This window comes from Ceratotherium simum, chromosome 13 (assembly GCF_057802395.1).
Source record: "Ceratotherium simum simum isolate JZ-2026a chromosome 13, ASM5780239v1, whole genome shotgun sequence".
Classification (NCBI taxonomy): Eukaryota; Metazoa; Chordata; class Mammalia; order Perissodactyla; family Rhinocerotidae; genus Ceratotherium; species Ceratotherium simum.
Genome location: NC_141912.1, coordinates 15,545,154 through 15,566,717, shown reverse-complemented (window position 1 = coordinate 15,566,717; position 21,564 = coordinate 15,545,154). Strand labels below are relative to the sequence as shown.

The window sequence follows — 21,564 nt, the reverse complement described above, 5'->3', positions numbered from 1 at the left end:
AGGTCAGAAAGAGCCATGAGCACAAAAGCATTTCTCAGACCCAACATAGGCACTTCCATGTCCCAATAACACTGAGCTGGCATGTGGGCTGGCTGCAGCGTGGTATTAAAGAGAAGATCACAGGCCCTGGGGGCAGGCCACCTGGCTCTGAACCCCAGGCCCACCTCTGACTGGCTATGTGATTCCCCAGAAAGTTCCCTGATCTCTCTAAGACTAAGGTGCACATCGACAAAAGTAGGTGCTATTACCCCTACTCAAAGACTTGTTAGGGGCCGGCCCCGTGGCTTAGTGGTTAAGTGTGCGCGCTCCGCTACTGGCGGCCCAGGTTCGGATCCCAGGCGCATACCAGCACACCACTTCTCCGGCCATGCTGAGGCCGCGTCCCACATACAGCAACTAGAAGGATGTGCAGCTATGACATACAACTATCTACTGGGGCTTTGGGGGAAAAAAAAGAGGAGGATTGGCAATAGATGTTAGCTCAGAGCCAGTCTTCCTCAGCAAAAATGAGGAGGATTAGCATGGATGTTAGCTCAGGGCTGATCTTCCTCACAAAAAAAAAAAAAAGACATTATTAAAAGAGAAGTGCCTCGTCCATGCTAGTGCCTTTTCCCACAGCATGGAGACTGTACCCAAGAATACATTATTCTCTTTCCTCTCTGAAAGTCACCAGGCAAATGTCCACGGGACTTGTTACACTATTCTTACAGCCAGCACCTCTACAGGACCCTTTCCTGCCAAAGACGTTCTCTTAAAAATCCCTGCATCTTCCCTCCCTACATGTGGCAAGGCCTGCCTTAGGTGACAGGCAAGAAAAAAAGGGTGTGCATGTAAATCCAGGATGTCCTGGGCACAGGGAGTGACAAGCCCCCACTCCTGACGCAGACACCTGGGAACTGCCAGCCTCTACCAAGAACATTTCTGAGCACCCTTTCTGTTCACTACACTGTTAACAATCATAACAATGCTCAGCTCCTGCATTATACATCTTCCAGTTCCAAAACATTGGACAAACGGTAATGCATCCCCACAATGTCTCCAAAAGCCCTAAGAGAAATTATACTTCCAAAAACCCAGGGCATAAGAGTACTGGAAGTTTCTGAATGAATCACAGATTTCAGGGGTCAGTGCAGGCAAAGAATGGCTTAGGAATAATCATCTACCTCACCCAAGTCTCCCGTTCACTGCTGGGGAAGCCGACAAGAACAATGAGAACACATTCCCTGGGCCAGCCAGCAGGCACTGGAGAGACACTTGCTGCTGGCGGCTGCCCAGAGGGCCGTGGGAACTCTGCGCCAGTCTCCCCCTCCCAGCCTCATCCCCCATAGCAACCCCCAGGCTCTGCGCTGGCAACAACACCCTTTCCCTAGTCCCACCAGCCTGCCTCCTTCCAGTACTGCCGCCTCTCCACTGGTCTTCATCCCTGAGGGGTGGAACACAGGCTCTCTGGACTCCACAACAGGCAGCTTGCCTCAGCTCTCAGCAGGGCCAGCCGTGCACTAAAACTCATGGCCAACTGTTTGGAGCAGGCAGTGGAAAGCTGTGGGGCGCCAACAGATTTCTGCTATCACTATCCTTTTTAAAAGAAGTGGTACATGTTTTCTCTCCCTTCTTAAAACAAAAACAAATCACCCCTATCCCATCCCCTTCCATCAGCCTTCCATCTCTGACTCAGTTCTTAGAGCATATGCCCTCAATGGTTCTCCCTGCCAACAATCTGCTATTTGTGAATATCGCACTGTTTACAAAACATCAGCCCATCTGATCCCCACAACAATTCTCCAGCCACTGTTATCCTCAACTTCCTCACTACAAGTGAGGAAAATGAGGTTCAGAAGGGATGTGACTTCCCCAATGTGGCTCAGGTCATGTGGCCACACCACCTTCAGGGGCATTAAGGTAGCGATTTTAACAGTGTTAAAACCAGCGGCAAAGTAGACCAAGGGAAGAGGGCAAGAGAGGCACCTGGGAAACGGTACTGAAGATTTGTTTCAGGAACGACGGAATACCATACAGCTTACATAAAATGACACAGGTGCAACTCAACATACTATTGAGCAAAAGAAGATACAAAAGATGTGCAGAAGGATCACCACGTAGATAAGGTTCAAAAACAGGCAAATTCACATGGTGGTGTTTAGGAATGCACCAATAGGTGTTGAAACCAGTGACACACAAGGAAGGAAATGATCACCAGACTGGGGCGCGGGGGGTGGGGCGGGGCTTGCGTCTGAGGTGGGAGAAGGGGCTTCTCAGTGTAGGTACACTGAAGGGCTGCTTGTTTTATGACTATTTGTTAAACATCACGTTTTATGCACTTTTCTGTATGTATGTCATATTTCACAATTTAATACACGAATTACTAAAGAAAAAAAGTGGAGCCCCTAAGTTGCCTCATTAAATAAGTAAAATTTCTGACTCCTAACCTATCTTACCTAACTCTTACATTAAAAAATGCCAGCAGATGTAAAGTGCAACTTCCCAAGTTGATTAGTCCCTTGTATCTCCAGAGCAATTAAAACACTAGAGGTGAAGTGGAAAGATCTAGAAAGATCTAGATCCCTCCACCTTGGATAAGGAGGAAGGTCAACAGCAACTCTGGGCCTACCTTATTTCCTACTCTCCAGAAGGAATGAACAAGCGATTCTTCTCCTAATCAACAAATATTTGTCATGCTCTTCCTACCATCCAGGCACTGTTTCACGGAATTTATGTTTAATAGCAAATGCTGTTTATGGGATACCAGGTCCCAGCTGGGGGCTAGGGGCTTCTGCTCTCCCACTAGTCCAGCTTTCTGTTCCCTCTTTCACGAGGAAAACTTACCACAGAGGGTTGGGGGCAGAAAAGCCAGTTGGGGCCTCAGGACTACGCATTGCTGGGTCACAACAGAGGGTAACTTCATCACCCTTCAGCGCACAAGCCTTAAGAAGGTCAACATCCCCCACCTCAGAACAAGGAAGCAGAAAACTGGTCACACACATATGGCCTCCTGGAAGAAGGGAGCTTTATCACTCAAGTTAACAAGGATGGGGTACATTAAGAAGTCTCAAGGGACGGACTCTGCATTCGACCACCTGGCTTCAAATCCCAGCTCTGCTGCTCAGTGTTGGTGTGACCTTGTGAAAATCCCAAAGTGTAACAACAAATCAGATCTTAAAGATTCCTCTTTTGTGGCAAGTTTGGGGCAACAGTTCCTCCTCTTTTCAGAGATGTTGAAAAGAAAGAACAGAGGTAAACCTCCGGAAACACGGTAGGCACTCAATAAATGGTATTATTGTTATCAAAAAAACAAGCACTATTATGGAGGGTAAGATGAATTTTGCTGTTTCCCACCCAACTCCTGACACTGTACAGTTGGTTAACCTTAGGACAATTCTTGATCCTTTCGTCTCATGTGATTGGAAAGCATAAAAATACTTATCTTAAAAATCCTTAACAGAAGATTTAACTCCACCAATTGAAATAATTCCTGTCTCCCAACTGCCTTACAATGATGAAATGTGAAGAGAAACAAAATTCAAAATTAAAAAAAAGAAAGGTGAATTATCTCGTGGTCAACTTTTAACTGTCATGTTAATTAAGACCAGTAAAGACATATAATATGGATTTTCCAAAAGCCCAAATTTACCCCTAGAGCTTCTACTTCTTTTTTCTGTAAATCCACCTTTCCCAGCAATAACAAATATACACGCTAACTAGTAAAGGTGTTAATAATTATTAGGAAAATACTAAAAAGGCAGGAAAAGTCAAGAATAAAGATCCTAGAAAAAATAATACACAAAATGATAGCTGACTATTGTAAAATGTTCATATTGTGGATTTCAACTCTTACAGCAGTTTTCTACTGGTAAGGTAGGCGTGGGGCCTATAAGTTAACCGAAACCCAGTTACCCAGCTGTTTTCATTTTTTAAAATATACTCTTTAAGGAGTGACACAGATGTTTGTTTAAAGGTATCACATGGTAAGAAACATCTGATATTTAGCAGAGAGATAAGGAGCCATCACACTATGATGTTGATCTGGACTTGCATGTTTTATAGAGGAGAGCCAGTGTTCAGATCTTCCACAGCTAGTGCCTGTCCTTTTCCTAATGATTCTCAAACTAGTCTTCTAATAAGAAGGCACCAACAGCTCTGAGAATATGTCTCCCGCCGACACAGTGAACAACTCTCTCTTTGCCTCCCCATCTAGAGCAGGTGCCACCATACCTACCATGATGGTGTGTTCTGGAAATCTGGCACGGACGAGTTTCACGAATTCCACAAAATGTTCTGAGTACCCATTGGCCACATCCAGGCAAATAAACTTAACCTGCGGCACAGCTTCCAGGATGCTGCTCATCTTTTCCAGATCGCTGTCCCCACTGCCCGAACTCACGGCTACATGCTGTACCAAAAGACACCAAGAGAGGCAAAACATGAACAGTAAGTAATATTCCGAAGTTAGACCCTGTCTCCATCATTCATCTCTTCTGGGGACAGTACAGTGATCTTGTGAGGTTTACCCTGATCAAATAGACACGCAGTGGACCTGCTCAAGAAATACACAATCTCAGAGGTAAAGGAGATTCACCCACTAAGTTATCGAAACCTGGACTGTTATCTTTCCCACATTAAATCGCATATATCCGTAACCTTGGAACTCAGCCACAGAATCTTTCCAGCAAACAGATTCTTAAATATGGGAAACCCCGTCCTCGGCTTTTGCTTAATTTCCTCACGCTCTCTATGTGGAATTCTGAATCGTGCAGCCACTGGTGCGAATTCTCCTCCTCCTGGAGAAGAGGAGGCAGGAAGAACAAGGGTGGCGAGTCAACACGGGCTTCCCCCCGCCAAATGTGGCCGACACCTTGAGCATCTCGCTTGGGGAGCAGGACGAGGGAGGGGAAGATACCTAAAACTCCTCTGATAAAACTCCTTCCTGCTTTCCTTTTTCCTCCCAATGCATTATTGTCACAACATGCAAATCGTAACCAGCACAGAGTCACAAGTCTCAGTGTGCCTTTAAAAGGGCAAAATGTCCCAGGTGTAAGAAGGAACGAGCCTGAAATGATCTTCCCCAACTGCATGTTTACATCTGAAGCCACCACACCCTCCTCCGTGATGCCCTCGCCAACCTCCACAGCACCAGTGCCCTCCAACCCACCCCTCTGCTCCTCTCAAAATCTCCTCTTTGGGAAAAGACTTGAGTGACTTATGCCTTAGTCAAATTTAGTAATTTATGCTTTAGTTAAACTAAGCCATGGGACTGTGCCCAGAGTCAGCATCTCACCTCTTACAACATTTATATTTTAACTCGTTATCTCCAAACCATAAACCACAGATGAGGGACATATCTTAATATCTTTTGTTAGTCCCCAAAAAATCACAACAACGTAGCTACAACCCAGATACTGAGTGTAGGCGGACTGGTAACACAATACATATTTACTCCAGTTCTCTGGGTTTATTCCAGGTGTCACTCTCACCTTGACAGGCTGACCTGCGCTGGCCCAATCCACACCTTCTTTCCCTCCCTCTAGAGCTCTGCTACCTTTTTTCTTTTCCCTTTCACTTCCGTTAAAGTTTGGCAGATGGAACTCAAGATTGGTTAGTTTCTCTCAGTGTTACTGAGTTTTGAACCTTTTCCCTTTTTAATTAGCCTAAATTTAGTTTGGTGGGGGGCAGCGTAGTAAGTCAAATGATCACCTGTGGAAATGAAGGCCAAGGTTCCAATTAACACATGGCCAAAAACTCCTGTAAAGAAGTTGGAAGTGTGACCGAAAAAAATCATTGCTCCCCAAACTTCTTACAGAGAAGAGGGGACGAAGGTGAAACAAGTATAATTCATTTGAACATGATACGGAAAAAAAATGAAGGACTTGTTATTGAGCCAGAATTATTTTATCTCCAAAATCATCTTCTCACTAATCAAAATCCACACATAAAGTACAGCAAAAAAAAAAAGAAAAGACTAGTGTAACCTCAAAAGCAGTACAATATGAAATCATTTTCCTATCACAAATGATCTGACCATGGAGGAGAGCATCACTAAGGCAAAGAGACTTCTCCGCTGGCATTAGCTCAGAACCACTAGCATGTGCCAGGCAGAAAGTCAGGAGTGTTGCATTAGCTCAGAACCACTAGCATGTGCCAGGCAGAAAGTCAGGAGTGTTGTATTGGGGCTTTTTCTTATTTTCAAACCACCTTTTTAAAGATTTTATTTATTTATTTATTTTCCCCCCAAAGCCCCAGTAGGTAGTTGTATGTCTCAGCTGCACATCCTTCTAGTTGCTGTATGTGGGACACGGCCTCAGCGTGGCCGGAGAAGTGGTGCGTCGGTGCGCGCCCGGGATCTGAACCCGGGCCGCCAGCATCGGAGCGCGCGCACCTAACCGCTAAGCCACGGGGCCGGCCCTAAACCACCTTTTTAAATTAAATAACAGCTTTACTGAGATATAATTACATAACATACAATTCACCCATTTAAAGTGCACAATTCAATGGCTTTTAGTATATTCATAGCTGTGCAACTGTCATCACTATCGATTTTAGACATTTTCATCACCCTAAAAAGAAACTCTCATACTCTTTATCCCTCACCCCCAAAACCCCCAACCCCCCAGCCTTAGGACACCACTAATCTACTTTCTGTCTCTATAGGTTTACCTATTCTTGACATTCCATGTAAATAGAAACATATATGTGGCCTTTTGTGTATGGCGTTTTCACTTAGCAAAATGTTTTTAAGATTCATCCATGTTGTAGCACATATCAGTATTTCATTCCCTTTTACTGTTAAATAATATTCCATTGTATGGATATACCAGATTTTGTTGATCCATTCATCAGCTGATGGACAATTGGGTTATTTCTACCTTTTGGCTATTATGAATAATGCTGCTATGAACATCTGTGTACAAGTTTTTGTGTGGACACATATTTTTCTATCTGTTAGGCCTATACCCAGGAATGGAATTGCTGGGTCATATGGTAACTCTTATGTTTAACTTCTTGAGGAACTGCCAAACTGTTTTCCAAAGCAGCTGTACCGTTTCACATTCCCATAACAATGTAAGAGGGGATTCCAATTTCTCCACATCCACACTTGCTATTATCTGTCATTTTGATTTAGCCATCCTAGCGGGCATCTTGTTTATTCAACTCCAAAACAATTTGTTATAATTAGATGTTTTTTCTACAGCCAAAAGGAATGTTCAGACTGGATCCACTCCTGGCAGGAAACAGAGGTCTTCCACAAGCTCTCATGATATAACACTTCACCTTTCAAGGGAAAAAACAGATATTCCTTGCAGGTAAACCTAATATTTTCAAAGTGGGATACAGGTTTCCTTGGCAAATCCCTGGCAATGATGAAGGGCTGGGGGACATCCTGGCTTTCCTCAGGTCTCTCTCAGGACTCTGTGTGTCTATCTGCTGTCGATTCAAATCCTTTTGACAACCCTGAAGATTTCCTTCCCCCTGCAACAAATGCAATTTATAACCATGTGTAGTCCTACCTGCAGGCGTTCTGGATGATTAGCGGCAAAGAGCTTCCAGTCACCCAGGGTGTAATGCTTATGAATTGCTGTAAACATGGAGTGCTAGGAAACAAAACAGCACCATTAGGATGAGAAGTCAAGTGGACCCTCCCTCCTTGCCTCTGTCTGGCGGGGGTGATCCAACAACACAAAAGCATCGGGTGTTCCTGCCAGTCACGTATAATTTGCTTTGAATATGCTCCTAGGAGCCAAAAACAGACAAAGGTGTAACCAACGAAATCACAAAACTGTGTTTTCCATTCTAATCTGAAAAGACAACACTGCATTCAGGACTTGGGAGGCCCTGCCAGGAGGCAGGGGAGGGACAAGGGGAGTTCTCAGAGCCCAGGCCCAGCTCACCACCTGAGTGAGGCCAAGAGCAGCTCAGACAGCAGGTGCCCCGCCCATAAGCAGGGCTGCCCTCGGCCCTGTGGCGAAGTGGTTAAGGTTCTGCGTGCTCTGCTTCGACAGCCCAGATTCGCAGGTTCGGATCCTGGGCATAGACCTGCAACACTCGTCAGCCATGCTGTAGCAGTGTCCCACATACAAAATAAAGGAAGACTGGTACAGATGTTAGCTCAGGGCTAATCTTCTTCAGCAAAAAAAAAAAAAAAAAAAAGGCAGCCCTAAGGCAAACTGCTGCTTAGCTAAGCCAAAAGGACCTCAACTTATACCTGAAAGCCTTTCTTCGTGTTTACAACCTAAACAATTCTTGCTAAAAGCTAAACCCATCAAGCAGCTGGTATTCTTGAGGGAGAGAATTATATAAATCATAATCCTAAATCTACAACTATCAACTGGGCATTTATACTTTGTGCAAGCACTTTATATACTTCTCATTTACTTCTCAGAACAACTGTGCACAGTAATATGCACTTTGTGGGCAGAAACAGAGCTTAAGAAATTTAAATTAAAGAAATGTAACAATTGCTTGGCCAATAAGGAACAAAAGCCAGAATCAAACTCACATCTCACTGCACAGCTCAGGCTCCTTCCCCTCTATCAGGTCATCTCTCCTAACTTCTCTGGGTCTATTTCCCCCCCTACAGTTTCCTACTCTCAAATTCTACGGCTTTATTCACTTGCACTAACTCAGTGGATTGGAGAAACGGAAAATTCACAGCACCCACACACGGTCAGCTATTCTAGTGTACACCACCTCACTAAAGGGGAGTCTTTCCTGGGGAAGGGGGATAGCACAGCAAGAGCAGGTATTTTTCATGGACTAATAATCTGATATGTGAATTAATCAGGGCTATTCACTGCTCCCTGATTCCACCCACTTTTACACTAATACATAATTCATTAGGAGCAATGGTTGATCACAGAGCAGAGCAGGGAAAAGACAGGGAGAGAGAATACAAATTCCTCTAGCAATTAATTTATTAGCCTCCGGCCCAAAGCTCGGTGGGGGCTGAGGGCCGAAAGGCAATACAACAGATCAGGGAGTCAGACCACCTGCTACCCCATTTTCTGAGTTCATAATTTGTTTGAAAATCTTCCTTCTAATCACCAGCTAATAACGAACCCCCGTGCCTCCTAGGGTTAGACTCGCTGCCCACAGCGAGAGGCTCTTTCAGCTAACTGGATTTACCTTTTCACTTGGCAGGCACTATAAGTGGAAACAGACGCCCAGACCCTGTGTGCATCAGAAGCAAACATTTCACATCGAGGATGAATACGGCGCACTGCACCTTGGACACAGCCACTCGAGGTGAACGTCCTGCCCACAAATGGCTTTTCCTTTATTTGCCTCAAGGCCAGGATACAAGCTACTCCCTTTACAGGAAATTAGACTAGTAATTGGCTAAAAGGGACCTTGAGCTTGTACTGTCACCTGTCAGTGTAAGGTGGGAGGCAAATCCCCTATTCTGGAGTCAGTTTGGGTTTGAATCTTGGCTCTGCCTCTACCTGGCTGCATGCTCTGGGCCAAGTCACCTCTCGTCTCCCTCTCTGCCTCAGTTTCCTCATCTGTAAAGGAACCCGTCTGGTGGAGTTGTGACAACATTATATAACTTATATCCAGTGTTTGGGACATAAGTGCTCAATAGATATTTTCTCCATAATCATATATAATAAATGCTACAGCACAGGCTGCATATGAAGCAGTTCTGTCTTAATTTTACTCTTCTATAATATGGCACTTGTCTAAGTTTACAATACGGCACAACGTCCAATTTCTTTTTGTATCTCTAATTTCCAAAACCATCATGGGCATTTTCAAGGAGGAAATGGACATGGATCTAGAAAATCTCATTGAACGCAAAGTCCAGACTCTGTCCATCTTCTGATTGAAAAGTAGTACCCCAAGCAACCATCAGACTCAGAACGAAATTGTTAGGCCACAGCGAATTTCCCAGTGTCTCACTTTTCTCCTCTCCCCTGTGTCTGAACAAGTCCAGCGTGGGCTCCTGACAATTTGTCCAGTGTGAGCAGCAGAGGTAAAAAAGCCCACCGTCCTACCTGTGACATCACCACTGCCATCTCAAATGTCCCCACGGTGTCCATGTTGGCCACAATGATGGGAATCCCTGAGTAGGTCTGCTTCGAGTTTCGAAATGTGAAGGTACACTCAAGATCCACCTAAGGGCAAAAAGGGAAAAGAAGCGCTTTGCTCTTTACATGATTTGTGCAGAATTTCTAGGGTTTGGAGCAAGTGGAAGGAACACAAAGGAAGTGAATGTCCCTTGGTCCCCGATTCTCTCAGGGGCTGGGCCAGGTGTTCAAAAAGACAGGAGAGTTCCTGAGGTTGTTATCCAAGTGCAAAAACTGAACTGAGCTCCTTACCATCCCATTCTCAAGAGCCAGTACAAGGCACTGGATGTTCCGCCATCAAGGCCAGCCTCTGAATCGGCAGCTCTCTCCTTCAACAGCCTCTCCCATCCCACTGCCACCTTCTATCCCCAGCCTGGTTCATCCTAGCCCTTAACACTCACATACACGGTATCTTTCCCCACTTGCAAGGACTAGAGAGAACATCCTCCTTCTGGGAAAATCTGCTCCACTCTTCCCTGCCAACCATGGCGCTCCCTTTACTTCTCATCTTTTAAGAGAACCAGACACTCCAAATTCACCCTGCAGTGAGCTGCAAACCATTAATCCCTAACCTTTCAACATTCTCAGCTGTTTTGCAATTATGAGCATCTTTCAAAGAGCTAGGAGGAAGTACACCGCAGCCATATGCCTACGCATATAAACACTTGTTCCTCTGACTTGCAAACAGCTGGAGGGAGGGCCCTCCAATTCTATTGTAACTCCAACTTCAGGGCATTAATGACTAACTGAGCTATCAGGAATCCAGAACAAGAGCTAGGCGGTGATGGTGGGCTCAGCAAAAGCAGTGTGCTAGGGCCAGGCGCTCACCAGGAGCTAGCAGGGTCAGATTACTTCCTTGACCCAGGGCAGATGCCAGGCCTGTATGCTCCCAGATCCACTCCTCACCCTTCCCCTGCTCTGCTATTATCACAGGGGCCACTCCCTGCAGGCTCCACTTCCCAGGTTGGTTTCTGGCTGGGTTCAGCCAATGGGGTCAGCGGGTAGGAAAGTGGAGAACAGTGGGGGTTGGGGTGGGGGGAACTGAGTGTAGTCAGGGTAGTTCTCCAGACCCCCTCCGCCGTGGCCTGCATGGTCTTGGTTCCAGCTTTCACAGAATGATCCCAGTCCTCGGGATCCAGCAACACCACCTCCTCCCTTTGGGACTGGTTCCTCACTGTTGCCAATCTCTGCTGCCTCAATACCTCATTTGCCATCTCAGTTGTGTCAGGATGCCTTCCATTCAATTCCTCGTTTAAATACTCAGCACTGTTTGTTTCCTTGGCGGGACCCTGACAGATACAGACCATTCTGGAAGTGGGTGCTCCCCCAAGAACCGGCAGGAGAAACACAGGTGTGAATCTTACGCTTCTGAGATAATTTGGACCTACAGGAATCCTGGCTGTGTACACCAGCAATAACCATGTCCTACCAGTGTTCATCTAGGTCCTTCGTTTATTCTTTTTCATTTGAGATCACTTCTGCTTTGCAATCAACATCATCTCAGAAAACACCATGTCACATCTCAAGCCTTTGAGCTGTTTCACGTCTCTTGCTTCTCCACACAGGGCTCCATGTCCAGAAGGCTTCTTGGGCAAGTGATGACATAAATACGACCGCCCTGCCTTACACAGCAATCAGGGAGGGGAAATGAGATGCTGTTATTGCGTGAGAATATGTGGCAGCTCATCCTTTTCTCCACTTCCCTCATTATGATTCTCTTGGTTCTACTTCAGTGAAGCGAGTTATATCTACATTCTGAAAGATAACTGAAGGGCCTATTAGTTGCAACCTTCTGTGCTGCTAATGGCCCTCTAACGTTTTGGTTTCACAGGCTTAAAATAATCAGAATTCTCTGGTCTCAAATTACTCTCCCACTCCTCCTAAGATGCACGGGGAGAGCTGCTACACTCTGCACTCGGCTGAGCTCACAGTGGCTTCTTCTTGGTACTCCAAAACCTATCAACAGTACACAGAAAAACAAGCTCTTCATGGAAAATTACCCTTCACAACGAACTCTTCCCCCATTTCTAATCTTCTAAATATGGCAGATTCTATGTAATCCTTAATTCTAAGAATGAGAAATAAAATTATCTTCCCCGACCTTATCCACACAGACAGAAGACACACACGCACACCCCAAAAATAGACTGGCTTTTCACTGAGAGAGAGAAATATTTTAAACACCCCAGCCTCCCAGGAACAAAACTTGGCATTTAATCTGCCACAGCTCGTCAATGCACCAAATATAGCACCTCCAAATTCCTACTCTGCTAAGCCTAGTTTGAAAGAGAATGTAAAGTACTAAACTACCCCTCCCCCACCTCAAAAATACACATTTCTGCTGCTCTTTAAACACGCCTTCATTAAAGTCAGTCCTACAGCCCAACATTTGGGGGCCCCGAAAGTACAAATGGAGGCCCATCTACCACATTTCTAAATATCTCAATGTTACGAGTCAAGCTAACAAGCTGCTACACAAATTTTGTTCTATCCTCCTACCTTGACAAATAATTTCATTAATGACCTGGAAAGCACCAGGACACGATGTCATGGAGAGCAAGCTCTGGCCCCCAGTCCACGCCCCCTTCTCTTCCCACCCTAATCCTTACATGCACACAGGGATATCTGAGACTGAACATTAAGCTCCATGCACACACACATCCATTCCCACAAAGAGCCGCCACTGGGCCACGCTCTCAGCTTAGAGGTGAGTGAATCAGCAGCACGGCTGGCCCTTGGGAAAACACACCTGGGGAAGGGGCCCTTGCAAGCCTTGGAATGAGCTCACACTTATCTGAGCAGGAAAATCCAGGATCCTGAGTGCCTGGAACATGGCCTGGAGGGAAAGGCATAGCCCCACAGCCCTGTCCAGTGAGGAGGTGACAGGGGAGCAAAAGTGGGGTCCAGAGCAGGGGCCCCTTTTGCCTAGATCTATGGATGGTACTGATTAACACAATTCTCTTATTAAATAGATTATTCGTTATCGGTAAGTCTAAGTATAGGGACAATGCCTTTCATCTCTGTAGTGCTAGTGGCTCAAAATATGTGGCATAAATTAATGTCTGGCTAAGGCGTAAGAATGATATTGTATTTTGGGCCCCAGCCTTCTTCAGGGCAATGCTTGATGGGCCTCAGCCCAGCTCTCTGGACATGCTCTGTGCCCTGGAAGCTTCACCATCAGTTGTCAGGATTCGGAGAAGCGCGTGCAGCTGCGCATTACCAGACAGCCAGAGGGTTCCACAAAGGCAAAGGACTCCAGTGGCCAGGCCAGGCCATCTGTATGCACATCAGAATCACTGTAGGATGATTTCCAAAATACACATGCTCAGGCCACCCCAAATCAGAACTTTTGTGTTGGAGACAATATGTGTATTTTGGAGTGTCTCCCTAGGTGAATCTTATGCATTCATTAAGAACAAGTCTAGTCAAACCCTCTCATTTTACAGAGCAAGATTTACAAAGGCTGTTATGGTTTGAATTGTGTCTCCCCAAAAAGATGCTGAAATGTTAACCACCAGGACCTGTGAATGTGACTTTATTTGGAAATAGGGTCTTTGAAGACGATCAAGGTAAGATGAGATCATTAGGGTGGGCTGCATTGCAATAGGACTGGTGTTCTTACAAAAAGGGGAAATTTGGATGAAGACACACAGAAAGGGAGAATGTCACGTGAGGATGAAGGCCGAGATCTTAGTGATGCATCTACAAGCCAAGAAACACCTAAGATTACGTGTCAACAACCAGAAGCCAGAAGAGAGGCAGGTAGTAATAGATTTTCCCTCACAGCAATCCGAAGGAACAGCCCTGTTGACATTTGCTCTGGGACTCCCAGCCTCCAGAACTGTGAGACAATAAATTTCTGTTGTGTAAGCTACCCACTGTGCGGTACTTGGTTACAGCAGCCCCAGGAAACTAATACAGAGGCAAGGAAGTAAGATTATTAGTGCAGAGCTTGGACTAAAACGCAGGTCTCCTTTCTCCCAGCCCAACGTTCTCTCCACTCTGCCATGCTCTCTCTCATTCCCCTCAGAACAACCTGCTGCGGACTGCTGAGGCTGGACCAGAACTTGCTGGAGCTGGTGCCTCTCACTGGACCGCTGGTGAAAAAATTACTATGGAGTTTTAAGGAGACTGAATAATCGTTGTGTTGCGTCTTCCCTGTCCTAGGACAAGTGGCCAATTTTCTGCTACAAATTCCTTCAATGTCTGAATTCCAAAGTTATGGCTGCATTAATTGTTTTTAATCTTACTAGTTTACGGACTAGGGTGGGACATCAGAGGAATGGGTCCCAAGAAAGAAAATGCTCAGAAGTCAAGGAATGATGCAAGCTCCCCAGTGTATCAGATCAAGACAAAGATCTTGCTGCAATCAACAAACATGTCACTTCCTCTGAAAAGATTACCCAAATGCCCCCACGCAGCCCTGTGGCACTTGACTCTTGTGTACCAGGGGCTGGTGAAGACACAGGTAAATGCAATGGAAAGTTGAGAGATGACCGCTTACCTGTACAACCACGTAAGGCCACCTGGGCCATCTCCACCTGTACCCTTTGCCTCTGGGAGCTGACCTCAAATGCATTTTATGTGAGATTTTGGAGATGCCCTTGCAGAAGGACTAAAACTTCTGAATGAGAGATCACTCATGCTTTCTCTCCATTTCCTGCTCACTGCCTGACGCTCCATCAACAGGCCCGGCTCTTAGCAAAACTGTTGCAGTGATAAATGTTGTCAACAGTCAAAACTCTCCCTTCCCAGCCAGACTGCTCTCACGAGGTATGTCTCCCCTTCTGGCTCCATTCACGTCAGCTCTCTGGTTAGGCTCACAGCCAGTCATTTACCATATAGCTTCAAATTTGCATTCAGGTATTACTTCTGCCTGGGGGCATACATTTTAGGCTTCTATCTGATTCTGCAATGAAAAGTTTTTCTGCCTACCAGAAATTGCAGGCACCCACAAGCACACCAAGAAAACACTGAGAGGGGATTAGGGGCCTAACGAGATCCCTCAACACCACTGAAGCAGGCAGGTAGGTCATGAGGAGTGGCCAGCCAGGCAGCTGCCTCAGGCACCAGGAAGCTAAACCAGGTCGGGAACCAGTTGGAAAGGCAACGCCAGTTAACTCAGGTTTCCAGGCACGGAGCTGGCAAACTCCCACAAAAGTGGAAATGAAAACATTTCTCAAGGGCACAGAGTTCCCACTGTGATATGTACACGTAGATTTGGAGGTGCCATCAGAAGCTTGGACAACATTAATAGTTGCAATCAGCCCAAATTATGAAACCAAATGACCCATGACATCCTACAATTCCCTAGGAGGGAGTAGTTCATTCTATTACATAAATTCTAAATGTTTTACCCTCTCAAGACGTTTCCTTGTTCAGAAAATACATATAATATATCCTTGCTTTAAACATATAATTTTTCTTAAAAATAAATTTCTCTCTACTAAGTGAATTGTGAACAAACATTTAAAGAATACTGAAGCCACCAAATTATTAGTCTGCCCAGAATCCTCACATCTCCTCTTGGTCTGGCCTTAGGTACCAGCAGCTACCGTTTATACTTCTGGAGGCCGGGGCCTGCCATCCAAACTGTTTATTTTTCTTCCAAGAGTCTAGTCTGCCCAGCTCTTCAGCGCATGAAAGGGCATGATGAAGGACAGGAATAGAGTGGTCCAGTCTAGGGGGATAAGGATTAATCATTCCTGGCCTCTTCCAGTCCTGTCTTGTTCCCTCCTCTCTGGCTCCAGCTGCTAACCCTCCTGCATGAGAAGGTGACTTGGTGCTGGTCATTGGCGAAAGCAGGAGGCTTCCTTAATCCAAACAAGCCCTCGGCTGGCACCACAGGGCACTGCAGTCAGGCCGGGCACAGGCGGGCAGCCCAAGTTCCTTGCAAGGGGATTGATTTATGGTCTCGTGGAGTGGGGCCTATGGAAGAGAGTGCTGGCTCCGCCTCCTGTTTACTCCTGAAGTCCCAGGCTCCAGATCAGTCCAGTTCCCTCACCTGCTCCAGTTCGCAGCAGACCAGGCACAGCCACCGCCACCGGCACACACTACTCCAGGCCACTCTGCCTTTCTGTGCAACTAGTTTATGCTTCAGGGTTTGACCTTCCTCCTCCTCCCCAGCAGGGGCATCTCTGCCCCTGCCCCAGCCCGACCGCCGGCTATTTCCAGTCCAGTCTCCACCTGTTCCTCAGGCTTGGCTCTCATCAACGCAGAATCAGCAAAACTGTCCCGGGTATCCGATTTGTCCCCCACCCCAACTCCTGCACCCCAGTGCTTGCTGCTTCCCTGGCACTGGGCTGGACTGCAGCTGTCCAAGCATAGGTCCCCAGCCTCACTCTCAGCAAGGCCACTGAAACATGGAAAGTAAACCCTGAACTTTTGTCCTGGAGTTACCTGTTTTTCAAACATTTTAAAGAAATTCCATTGCTGGACCTGATACAACAGTAGCAGCAGCTCTCTGCACTGAGAGACACTACCAAAATCACAAGGATCTTTCATTGTTTTTCCTCCCCCTGCACTGTGTCCTTTTCTCCCTATAGGCACCCCTCCACCAGCCCCCACCCCTCACCCCAGCCACTCTTTCTAAATCAACTGGCCACTTGATCTTTGCTCTAGTGATCTAGTTCTAAGGCTTACTTCCCCTTGCCCACCCAACCAGACATATTTAGAATTTTAGGCCAGAGCTGGGCCCCTTAAAGACACCTCCAGTCCTGGCAAGGACCCAGCTGGCTGTCCCCTTTGTCAGGTGGAGGGGAGGGGAAGGGCCACGGGGGTCAGTACCCCATCCATCCTCAGACACACAGAAAAACTGGCAAGGTTCCCACATCCCACCGCCTTCCACCTCCATTTCCCCCGCCATGCGCCCCCTCACCTCGGCTCGGCTCTTGAGGCTGCTTCGCTTGGGTCGGAGCAGGACATCCTTGAAGTCCAGCTTGAGGTCTGCATCCACGCGGGGCATGGTGCCGGTCGGCGCGCTCGGCCGGCGCGGCTGCAGCCAGCAGCTCCTTCCCGCAGCGCGGGCACGGGCGGCCGGGGCGGGGGCGGGGCTCCCGCGCGCGGGGGGCGGGGCGGGGGCGGAGCGGGCGCGGCGCGGGAGCTGCGGGGCAGCGGCCAGTGCTCGTGGGCGGCGGGGCGCGCGCTGCGCTCTCTTGGCGGCCCGACGCCCCCGCTCCCGGCACCGGGCCACCGGCGCCCGGGCAGAAGTGGAAGGGGAGGGGGAGGACGGGCGGGTTGGGGACAGAGCAGCCGCTGAGCAGTCCGCGCGTGTGACATTTCTAATAAGCTCCCCCCGTTTACAGTCTTGCTCGTTGCGGTGAGCGAAGTGGCGGGCAGGAGCGGGGACTGCATACCGGCTGGTCTGTCACCGAGGGCCCCCACAGGGAGGAGACTCGGCGTGTGACCGCCTTACCCAAGGGAAAAGGCCACTCCCTGAGAGGTTTTGCTTCTGCTTTCTCTAATTCCAAACCCAGTGTGCCCACCATGTGCTGAGTCAGACCTCTCACAAAAAAGAAGCAGCCCTTGGGACGTTGGATAGAATAAAGGAAAAGAATGTGGGCAGGTAACTCTATTTAGGAGCCGGGGGATTGAGGCAATTTTTGGATCCCCTTTGGATTTCAGGGGTTTGTTTGTTTGAATAAAAGTAGTTAAGTCTATAGTCAGGGCACATCCTGGGATTTGGGGACCCTGAGTCTGGTCTGAGGATTGTCAGTGATTATGTTTAGTTCACTTCTTGAGCATAAGGAGCCTTTATTATACGTTAGGAATGTGCCTAAGCGCTTGGCCTGCACCTTCTCATTCACTCAGAACAACCCAATGAAGGAGGAGCCATTTTGCAGATAAGAATAAAGAGGCTCATATAAATGAAATAACTTGCCCAAGGTCGCAGTAAAGTTAAATATAAATCGTTCTGTCCTTACAACTTAACGACAACCTTAACTAAAGCTGTTTTTGTCCTGGGACTGTCATTGACTAGGTGCCCTGTGCACCAAGGAACTCAAGGGTGGGTTTGGAAGCATTTAACTGTTTTTCCAAATTGTTCTTTTCCCTTTTTGTTATGGTAAGGAGATGCAACCACCAACCACCCTGAACCAGACCAAGCTTCACCACAAGAGCTACCCCAGAACTTTTGCCTTATTTTTAACGCTAAAATCTGTCTAGGAGGAGCCTAGGCCTTATCCCAGTAACCTGCAGTGTATATGGAAGCACATTTTTCAACTGAGCCTGTGCAAGCAAATACCCACCTGTCATTTTTGAATATTCATTCCCCATCCAAAATAAAAGGTCCTTGCTTCTTTCTGGGACATCATGACTTTGGAAATGATTCCTCATGGCCTCCTATTTGCTGCAAATATACTTTACTTTGTGAGACTACTTCTGCTGGTGTAGTCTTATTTAACTTGCCAGGAGGTGAACTCACTTGGTTTAGTAATAGGACCTCTCTCTGCAGGGGTTCAAAACCTGGTCCCACTACTTTCCAGCGGGGTGCCCTTGGGGGAATCACTTCATTTCTCTAAATGTCTCAGTTTTCTCATAGGTTAAAAGAGAGGGGAAGAAAAAGACTTAACGCTGTCCTCTCCCAGGCTTTTGTGAGAATTAAACTGTCTGAGTGTCTCCCATAATTGCTCAATGAATGATAGCTATTTATTTGCAGTCACATGTTACATTATGTGCATTATGCTTTATAGCCTCAAACTAGATTGCTGACTGCACAAATGCAGGAATCATCTTTCACTTTGTTTCAGTTATCTACAGCCTCCAACTGTTCTCAATGAACTCCGGTTTGGTATGCTGACCTTAAAGACACATCACCGTATTCATTTAACACAAATGTCTGCCAATGATAAAGGTCTTAGCCTGTCCCACTTGCTCGCATCATGTTTGCCCCACAGACAGTGCTTGAAGTTTCTCGGAAGGAAATGAAAGTTATCAGGGAGAGAAAGAAAGTAGCCACAATTAGTTGGGCCAACGAAATATTTATGACCCTTGTCAGAGAGTTGGGAGCCGGCCAGATGTGCTGCTGATTTCCAAAGTAGTGAAAGGAAACCTAATTCTGATCTTGAGTTCCTAATTAAAAACAAAATAAAAGTAAAATATAATTACTATATGGTATGGTTGTTTAAAAATTATTCTCCCAAACGGAAAAGAAACTAACCTTATTAAGCATCTGCCCAAAGAACAGGGGTGAGTGGGGGCTTTGTATTCATTGTTATCACATATTGTCTCAAAACCAAGCCTCCCGAGGTTGGCTTTGCTCCTTTACCCCAGGAACAGTACCTCTCGTCTTGGTTTCTTGCTCACTCCCTTTCTATTAGAATAGAGACAGAAGCTCACTTTATGCATGCTATTGCCTCTCCTTCTGGAATGTTCCATCATACCTACTCTCTTTTCAGGCACAAAATCATACTCCTATAGAGTCAACGTGAGTCCCTGATTATCTGGCACCAACCTAGACTCCTTTAGACGTCCATTGTACCTTCTACATAATCCTGCTGTACTTCTCATTACACAAATACCAATAAAAGTCACCTGTCAGTACAAGGACATCACATAAAAGTTCTTACTAACCAGACAGAAAAAGCCATACTGTAACCACGGGCCCATTTAGAGCCACTTCAAACAGACCCCGTCTCTTATCAACAAAGTGATTAACCATTGTCTTTCAGAAAAACTGTGAAGTCATGTAGCCAGAGCATGCATAAAAGAAGAAATCGTGACCTGAAGCGACCTCAAAACCAAAGATTCTCCTTCCTACAGAACCCAAGGACCAGGACACAACCGGAACTTGAAAGTCAGACTCTTATTGGAAGTGAGAGTTCCCTCATTCAGTAAGATCTGGTGTTAAAATTCCTTCCCCACCTTGTAGAAAATGTTTAGAACTCCATCATAAAAGTTTATAACCTCATCATAAAGGGTTTAGAACCCTGTCATAAATGTTTAAAACTTTACCAGAAATGCTTGAAGCTCACCAATCAAAACCTGTCCTGCCAGTGTTTCCATGTGCCAGCCTGTTCTCCCTCACCTCTTAAATTTTGCCCCAAATTGAGAATCGGGGAGACAGATATGAGGGCACATGGCCCCTGCCTCCCTGCAGATCTATCTGGCAGAATTAAGCTGATCTCTCCTCCAAAAGCTGATGCCATAATTAATTTGTTTTTATTTATGCACATTGGGCAAGAGAATCCCAATTTTGTATGGTAACAATAGGAGATATTCAGAATCCTATCTGTTAACATCGTATTGTCTGGGGGCCAACCCCATGGCTTAGTGGTTAAGTGCGGGTGTTCCGATACTGGTGGCCCGGGTTCGGATCCCGGGCGCGCACCGACGCACCGCTTGTCTGGCCATGCTGAGGCCGTGTGCCACATACAGCAACTAGAAGGATGTGCAACTATGACATACAACTATCTACTGGGGCTTTGGGGAGAAAAGCGGGAAAAAAAAAGGAGGAGGATTGGCAATAGTTGTTAGCTCAGGGCCAGTCTTCCTCAGCAAAAGGAGAAGGATTGGCATGGATGTTAGCTCAGGGCTGATCCTCTTCACAAAAAAAAAACAAGAAAACATTGTATTGTCTAAGGATAGAGTGGTAAAAAAATTACATGGGAAGATAACCTCCAAAATTATATGAGATAAATCCCATTTGGTCATAGTGCCTAGTCTTTTTATATATTAATGAATTCAGTTTGCTAATATTTTGTTAAGGATTTTTGCATCTAAGTTCATGAGGGACATTAGTCTGTAGTTTTCTTTTCTTTTGATGTCTTTATCAGGGTAACAGTGGCCTCACAGAGTGAGCTGGGAAATGTTCCTCACTCTATTTGGTGAAAAAGCTTGTATAAGATTGGGGTTAGTTCTTTAAATATTTAATAGAATTAACCAGTGAGCTAAAATTATGTGGGAAAATATAATAGTTTATTTTTAGTAGATAAGCATCTCTCAAAACCCAGAAATCATTTAAATTAAGCATTAAAAAGTTAGAGATAATTCAAAATTATAGTATTTAATATTATGGGAATAAGAAAGAATTTGTGCATATTTGACATTTTGTGTATTTGAGAAAATTTGTACCATTGGCTTAACAGAACAGCCTTCTAATGCCAATTCAAAATGTATATTTGAGTAATTGATTTGAACTGTTGATACCAGCTCAACACAAGGGTGACATAAGGGAAGCCATATTGTAGGAAAGAAACCATATTGTAACTTTGAATGACCTCTGATTAACTAACCCAGCTGGATATGCACCCTCCAGGAGGTATACGTGCTCTGTAGATTTTACGGCCCCTCCCAGTTGCTATAAGTCGATAACTTTGTTCTTTTGAGTTTCTTAAAAATATGATGACCACCATGACTCCCGGGGAAGAGAGTCTATGCTGATAGTCATCATCAATGACAACTGAAAGATCAGAGTATAGGGCGTTGCTCCATTCTCTGATGCATATCCGGTAAAACAAGAGATTATCAGGAACTAAGACCAGATGTCTGCCCCACCTGGAGACCAGCCCCC

General features: G+C 46.0%; 1 protein-coding gene across 1 annotated transcript in view; it reads right to left on the bottom strand.

The window, feature by feature from the left end:
• GMPR (guanosine monophosphate reductase) overlaps window positions 1-17,078 on the bottom strand; it is a 42,328-nt gene extending 25,250 nt beyond the window's left edge. The window contains exons 1-4 of the mRNA XM_004432099.3: window positions 16,933-17,078; window positions 9,984-10,103; window positions 7,500-7,583; window positions 4,214-4,387 (exon numbers count right to left, since the gene is read on the bottom strand). Of these exons, the coding sequence (XP_004432156.1) occupies window positions 4,214-4,387; window positions 7,500-7,583; window positions 9,984-10,103; window positions 16,933-17,019 (465 nt within the window). The 5' untranslated portion in view covers window positions 17,020-17,078. The remainder of the gene's footprint in view (window positions 1-4,213; window positions 4,388-7,499; window positions 7,584-9,983; window positions 10,104-16,932) is intronic.
• Between the last annotated feature and the right edge of the window lie 4,486 nt (window positions 17,079-21,564).